Here is a 6935-nt window from a genome sequence, read left to right as displayed (position 1 = left end):
AAGCAAGGGAGTTGGCCACACTTTCCATTCAAAAATTTCCATCTTGTCTTCCCAGTGCAGTTTTCAACATAGCCAGATACTACCCTACCGTCTAAGCAGTACTTACAATCCCCCAGGCAGTGAGGGAAGTATCTGAACAGCTTCTGTCACACAAGCACTTTCCATCATTATCATTTAGGTCTTACCCCTGTGGTGCACAGCACACACAGAAGATTTTTTTTCAGATTTCACTCCTAGGAAATTAATAAAAACAGAGCAAGTATCAACACCTGATGGAGGATCATGAGAACAATTACAGGCACTAACCAGCAACAGCTCCCAACCTTTAGGAGACAATTACTTTGGTTAAGTGTTAATCAGTATGCCGATTTTATACCGTTTTAAAATGCAGATGACTTAATACTAAAGTTTATACTGTTTAATCTTTTGATGTTAAGAAAATCTTTATACCCCGTAGTGCTGTAACTATTTCTAGACATTAAAATAGTTCCTATGCATTAACTTTAAAAAAATCTGTTATGCCTCCCACCTCCATTTACTTGAGTTTTGAACATCCAAGTTTCAGGTTATACTGCTGAAATAGTAAACAGAGCTAGTATGTTTTCAGATTGAAAAGGGATTTTGTCCATGTCTTCCTGTCAAGATCTGAATCCAGTTAACCCAAAAAAACCTGTTCCCGCTCTCAACATCTTAACAGTAGCTGTCACAAGACACCCACTGAAGTTCCTTGAGGCAGAATTCATTTTAACTGGATCACCTACTAGCAATAAACAATGATTCTTCAGCTACAGCAAACTTCCATGTAAATGAGAGATAACTACTTGTTCCCCTTGACTAAAAAATCTGATAAATTTTGACACACTTTCAGCCCCTCTACTGCGGTCCTCTCCTTTTCTCCTTAAGAAAACTTAAGTTTAGATTTATAATCACTGAATAGTGCTTTTTATTTACATGTGCCTTGCTTTAGAACACTATCTTGTTTAATCCAATACTCTGAAAGCAAAATTAGTTTTTCCTGATTTATGTAAACAGCAGCCTATGAGAACACATGGAATGTTTCACAAAAATCTTCTTTTATCAGCCCATTAACCTATTTACAAGGGTAAAGTGAGTATTTTTTAAGGGATAAACTTTGCCCGCCCTTACACTTATTTAAATGTTGCTAAGAGGTATTAACTGAGAATAAGATTAAAATATGTATATAACAAAACCTTAAAATCTTAAGTGAAAGCCATTTAACTAATATTTAAAACCTCTGCAATTATTAGTTTATTAGTATCATCCAGGACTCAGATGTTCAGTATTCCTCCTGAAGTTACATAAAACAAATGCAAATGGAAAGAATCCAAGTCAAAATTATATAACAAAACAGCACTCCATCACAAAAGCGTGTAAAATTACAAGAACGCTATTTTAAAACACTGGCACTTTAAGAGAACGATAATCTCAAAAACCACAAAATTGCCAAATTGTTCCCTAAACTGTTAAGCAGATAAACATATGACCCTGATGAATGAGCTTGAGTTTTGTAGAGAAAAATCAAATTCAAATAAATCAGGTAATTCACACTGAAATACAAAGCTTGTCTTCCTCCCTCATGTCTACTTCATTTATAAAGGGGCAAACCATAATATAGGAAAATATACCCGATTTAAAATGTGGTATACAATTTTAAAAGTTGGCCCATTAAAAATACCTTTAATGGAGGATCTCAAGTTTCCTAAACAATCCACATTTAGATAAATAGGAGAAGACATTTACAGCCAGCACTTTTTCTCCAGAGCCTTTGTTGGGACTAATCATCAACAACAACAAAAAAACGTAGTATGGCAGTCTTGTATTTTAAGCTCACGCTTTTGGGGATACATTCTCAGTCTTAAACGTGGGAACTGCAAATATAACTGCCATTACATGGTAATGGGAGTTAAAGGATGTAGAGTCCTCATGTAAAGATCAGAACATACTTTTCTATTAGTCCTTCAAGGACAGACTTTCAAAATGTTCGATTCTAATAATCCCGTGCTGTAAGTAGATTGGTTACCTTCACTTTGTAAATGAACCTGGGCTATGTGACATCTGATATCCACCGATCAAGATTTGAGTTTCAGTTATGGATGAAAACTGTCTCAATTAAACTTTTATTACCCTCATCATGAGTATGCAGGGTGTGTACACGAAAGCTTTTTATCAGCTAACTATACGAAAGATAAACACTGTAGTAATTCGTGTGATCCAAAATGGGCAAAAGCAAAAGCCTAGCTTCCCCTTAGGAAGAAACTTTTCAGACCTATGAAAAGGACAACAATACTAATAAAAAAAATTGTATTTACTTAGAAGCATTCAGAATGTCAACAAAACAGCTGCAACTTTTCTTTTTTTTGCAATTACAGAGTGGTATTCAGTTAACAGAACAACAATTATTTCGTATAAGCTGCATCAGAGACAACTGAAGATGAAAAAACTACCATCCCCATATATAACTAATTTGTGCTGTGCACCAACAAGAACCTGCTTTAAATTTCCATGCCAATTTACAACCCCCATACTGTACCAGGCAAGGTTAGTGGCTATTGAAAATACCACCAGGACAGGGCTATCTAAAGACACATTCGGTAGTGTGTTAACTATACAAAAAAAGACACTGTACAGTTTAAAAACAAATCTTACACAGCCTTACATTTCAATTTTTTTCTTTAAAAGGAGTGAGTTGTGTACAGGGGGGTTAAATGCTTTATAGACAAGAAAAAAAAAAAACTGCGCTAGAACCAACTTATTCATCATCATCATCTTCTTCTTCCTCTTCATCCTCTTCATCCTCCTCCTCCTCCTCATCCTCTTCATCTTCCTCATCTTCCTCCTCTTCCTTCTTTTTCTTGCTTTTTTCAGCCTTGACGACTCCCTTTTTTGCTGCATCAGGCTTCCCTTTAGCTCGGTATGCAGCAATATCCTTCCAAAATAAAGGCAGGAAGAAAGTGGTTGGAAAGACAAAACAGTTAAGGAGAGAAATAAAAGTAACATGGCAAAACTTTATGAAAAAACAAGGACTCAGATACACTAAAATAACACATCATCTGCACTCACATCTGTGGACTTTCAGAAACACACGTAAAAATATTATAATTGTAAATAATCCGTAACTCATGGAATGACACGGTTTGACATTAGCATTATGCCTCACTGAAGTACAACCATGTACCACATCCTAAGTTCAGTTTATTAAAACTAGGATGTAGAGACCGATTAAAGGGTAGACACTGCCACCTTCTGAATGCAAAAACGCATTCTACAGGTTTATACTGTCAGACCCTAATCCATAGTAGAAAATCTTGTCTTAAAAAAAAAGTTATTTGCCACTGAGCATGCAATTAGGTTAAGAAACATCTAGAAATAGATACATTTCTCCAAAATGACTAAATAAGCTAAACTCTAACTTTACTTTTAATATTTCAACTCAAAGTATAGAGGCTACAGCTTTTTCTTATTTTATTATATCAATTTACTGTACAGATCCACAAACTCATAACTTTCTAAGTTTTTGTTTTTGTTTTTTTTTAAATCTAAGGGAGGGAAAACATAAATGTTTCAGGGTGTTTATGAACAATACAGGTTACGTTACTTGGTCCAGCCTATTTTTATGTTGCGGGCCTCATCACTTAAAATACTTAGATAATTTGATTCAAAGCGACTACCAAAATCTTCATAAATCTGGACACCGGAGAATAACAAAACCACCCGAGTCAAATAATGTCAAACAACAGTAACAATTTATCTGATCCTCTACGTTCTTTAAAACATGCAAAGGGACTTAAGAGTACAGCCAACGGCACGCTGCATAGCTGTTATACTTAAAACTGCATTGCACCTCAAACTCTTAGGAATCGTAATAGGAGATTAAGATGCAGTACCAAGTACAGTCCTTCATCTAACACCTGGCGTACCCTTTCATCACTACACCAAGCCAATCCATACTCACCTTTTCGTACTTTTCCTTCAGTTTAGCAGCCTTCTTCTCGTAGGGCTGCTTGTCATCTGCAGCAGTGTTATTCCACATCTCTCCCAGTTTCTTTGCAACATCACCAATGGATAGGCCAGGATGTTCTCCTTTGATTTTTGGACGATACTCAGAACAAAACAAGAAAAAGGCCGAACTAAAAAGAGAGATTTAATTTTAGAATTGTAGGTTTACTAACAACTGTGTTGTACTGCTGTATAAAAGCTGCTTCTAATTTCTACCACATATTTCACAGGATATAAATATTATGAAACGCTAAATATCCCTCATTAAACTTAATTTACACAATGATCTAACTTATGACACCACTAGCTGAACAGACACTATTTATTAGCGTTCCAAAAGAACATTCTGCAAATTACTCTCAGACTGATGGTATTTCTCAGGAAAGAAAAGAATCAAAATTAAAATTACACTTAGGAGATATATTGGGTGAAGGAGGCCAGAATCCAATTCCACTGCTCTAACTAAAACTGCCATCCAACAGGAATTTTATTTACAAAATTTAAACATACCAATGTGAGTTAGCGAAAAAACTTTGATTACGGACTCCACAAGGTGGCTTGCTAAATTTGTCTGATTCTACTGCAAAACACTCCTTGAAAACAAAAACGGGCAAGATACTTACGGAGGCCTCTTGGGTGCATTGGGATCCTTGAACTTCTTTTTTGTCTCCCCTTTAGGAGGGATATAAGTTTTCATTTCTCTTTCATAACGGGCCTTGTCCGCCTTTGCCATGTCTTCAAACTTTCCTTTCTCTTTAGCAGACATGGTCTATAAAATAATAACTCGTAAACTTAACTCGACAAGGAAGTTTTAACAAGTTGTACTCTTAAGTATTAAAATGAACAAAACCAGTGTCCTTTGCTGAATATTTAGCAGCCTGTTCCAACACCACCACTCGCATTATGCAAATTGCACCGAGGCTTTTTAAAAATCCCAATTTGGACTTCACCCTTTAGTACCTCCTTAGTATTTGTTTTAAGCCCTCTTACCTTCCACCTCTCTGAGCACTTCTTAGAAAACTCTGAGAAGTTGACAGAAGCATCTGGGTGCTTCTTCTTGTGCTCCTCCCGGCAAGTTTGCACAAAGAATGCATATGATGACATTTTGCCTCTCGGCTTCTTAGGATCTCCTTTGCCCATGCTTAATTATTTTTCTAAAAAATAAATGAAAGCGTAATGTTAACAATGAAATTTACGGCATTTAAGAGCACTCTAACTCCTTGGGGAGGGAATGAAAAGCAAGGCACTGGTTGTTTAACCCGGCAGTGGCATTAACCCCTCATAATACCAGAGAAAATGGCAGTGATAGTCAATTCCTAGAAAAGGCTACACCAGGCGAAAACCGGTCCTTGAGTGTGATCTCCAAAAAGCGGACACACAGTGGTATACTCACACGGCGCTTGTTACTTCGCTGCCTGTATCTGTTCTGGGTGAACGCCCAACCGGTCATTTAAAAGAAACAAAGAATTAAATGCAAAAAAAACCCGTTTTCAATCAACAAAACCAAAGGTCAGAAAGGCGACGCTGCCGATTCACGGCTCTGCGCTACGTAAGGAACAAATAGGTGAGAGCCAAAGCGGGCAGACCTCTCCGGATCGCGGGCCACGTCCGCGGCTCACCTAAAGCTGTCCCAGGGATCACTGTAAATACTCTCGGCATAAAAGTTTGCCGGGGGGAGGGAGCGGGAGGCCCGCTCGGGCCCGGGCTGGGGGATGGCGGCGCTATCTGCGCGGCTGCCACCGCCAGGCAGCTTCCTTTGCTATCGGCTTGGCCCCGAGACGCATTTCGGTTCTGACTAAACACGTCCGGTCTGAAGTTTCTTCGAGTAAACAAGGATGAGGGACAAAAGCCACTCCTGCTCGCTGCTCGGGCTGCCCCCCGCCCCCACCAGGGCAGTGTTTTTTTTTTCTTCCGTGCGCAGTTCCCCCCACGGTCCCCCCTCATTTGCCTTTGTGTGGATCCTGACCCGCCGGCTCCCGGCCGCGGGGATCCGGCCGCCGCGCGGGCTGGGGAGCTGCCGGAGGCGCTCTCCCCGCCGCGGCGCTGCCCCAGACTCACCCTCCGCGAGGCACAGAGTCGCCCAGTGCCCGTCCGGCTCTCACTTGCCCCGGCGCTGTCTCTATGGAGCTCAATGTACTGCAATGGCTGTGAGAGCGGGAGCCAGACGCAGCCTCCTCACTCTCTCCGCTCTGTAACATTACTCTCCAGCCAGCGCGGCTCCTATTGGCTACCGCCAACTCACGGGGCTCGCTCATTGGCCCGATACCTCCCATTGTCCTGACCAGAGCCCGTTTGCTATTGGCTGTCTCCGGGGACACGTCATCAAGGATTGAAACAGCGCGCAAATCTGAATGTGTGTGTATGCCGGGCAGAGAGGCTGAGGCGGGAGAGGCAGAGGCAGAGGCAGCAGCTGCTACGGGAAAGCAGAGCTCTATGGTGTATGTGTGCGTGTGTCTAACCCAAGCCAGCCCCACGCCCGAGCGGCCGCCCGAGCGAAAAGGGCCTGACTTTTCCACAAGTGTCTCCAGCTCCTCAGGCAAAAGAGACACCCACAGGCCTCCCCCCCCTTCTCACCCCAAACTCACTTCCAAAGCCGTTAAGATAAGAGGCCCCAGACTTTTTAACAGACCTTCAAAAGTGAGAGCGACACGATGAGATCACGGCCCCTGAAAACCGGGGTTTCTGCTCGTGCAGAGGGGCGAAGGCAGCCAAGATTCGAGCTCCTCAGCAACATATGGTTGCATTACACTCTAGATCTTTGGGAAGGCAGGGCTTTTCCTATAAGAAAGTGACACGATCCAGTCAGCCGGCTTTAAAACACCCCTTTTCTGGGCTCCTAAACCCGTACCGTCAGGCTTGCTGAGCAGCTGAAACCTTGACTCACCGAACAGGCATTTAGTTTCACCCTTTTTCTTGGT

General features: G+C 41.2%; 1 protein-coding gene across 2 annotated transcripts; it reads right to left on the bottom strand.

Moving 5' to 3' along the window:
• Nucleotides 1-1051: 1051 nt before the first annotated feature.
• HMGB1 (high mobility group box 1) lies at nt 1052-6218 on the bottom strand. 2 transcript variants are annotated; one of them, XM_024755466.1, is made up of 5 exons: nt 5411-5897; nt 5008-5171; nt 4641-4786; nt 3974-4148; nt 1052-2947 (listed from the first exon to the last, which is right to left on the bottom strand). In XM_024755466.1, the coding sequence occupies exons 2-5, from the start codon at nt 5155-5157 to the stop codon at nt 2771-2773; spliced, it is 648 nt and encodes a 215-aa protein (XP_024611234.1). In that variant the 5' UTR covers nt 5158-5171; nt 5411-5897; the 3' UTR covers nt 1052-2770. The 2 variants fall into 2 exon arrangements, with proteins under 2 accessions (XP_024611234.1, XP_024611233.1); XM_024755465.1 differs by lacking the exon at nt 5411-5897 and adding an exon at nt 6076-6218 and having other exon boundaries at nt 1235-2947.
• Between the last annotated feature and the right edge of the window lie 717 nt (nt 6219-6935).

Source organism: Neophocaena asiaeorientalis, unplaced genomic scaffold (genome assembly GCF_003031525.2).
Source record: "Neophocaena asiaeorientalis asiaeorientalis breed wild unplaced genomic scaffold, Neophocaena_asiaeorientalis_V1.1 scaffold59, whole genome shotgun sequence".
In the NCBI taxonomy this organism is placed as follows: domain Eukaryota; kingdom Metazoa; phylum Chordata; class Mammalia; order Artiodactyla; family Phocoenidae; genus Neophocaena; species Neophocaena asiaeorientalis.
This window is presented reverse-complemented; position numbering and strand designations above follow the sequence as displayed.

Coding starts and splice junctions, on each gene's coding strand:
- HMGB1 (XM_024755465.1), bottom strand. CDS start 5,157: ATGGGCAAAGGAGATCCTAAGAAGCCGAGAGGCAAAATGTCATCATAT. Junction 4,149..4,640: donor AATGCACCCAAGAGGCCTCC/GTAAGTATCTTG, acceptor CTCTCTTTTTAG/TTCGGCCTTTTTCTTGTTTT. Junction 2,948..3,973: donor TGAAGGAAAAGTACGAAAAG/GTGAGTATGGAT, acceptor TTATTTTGGAAG/GATATTGCTGCATACCGAGC.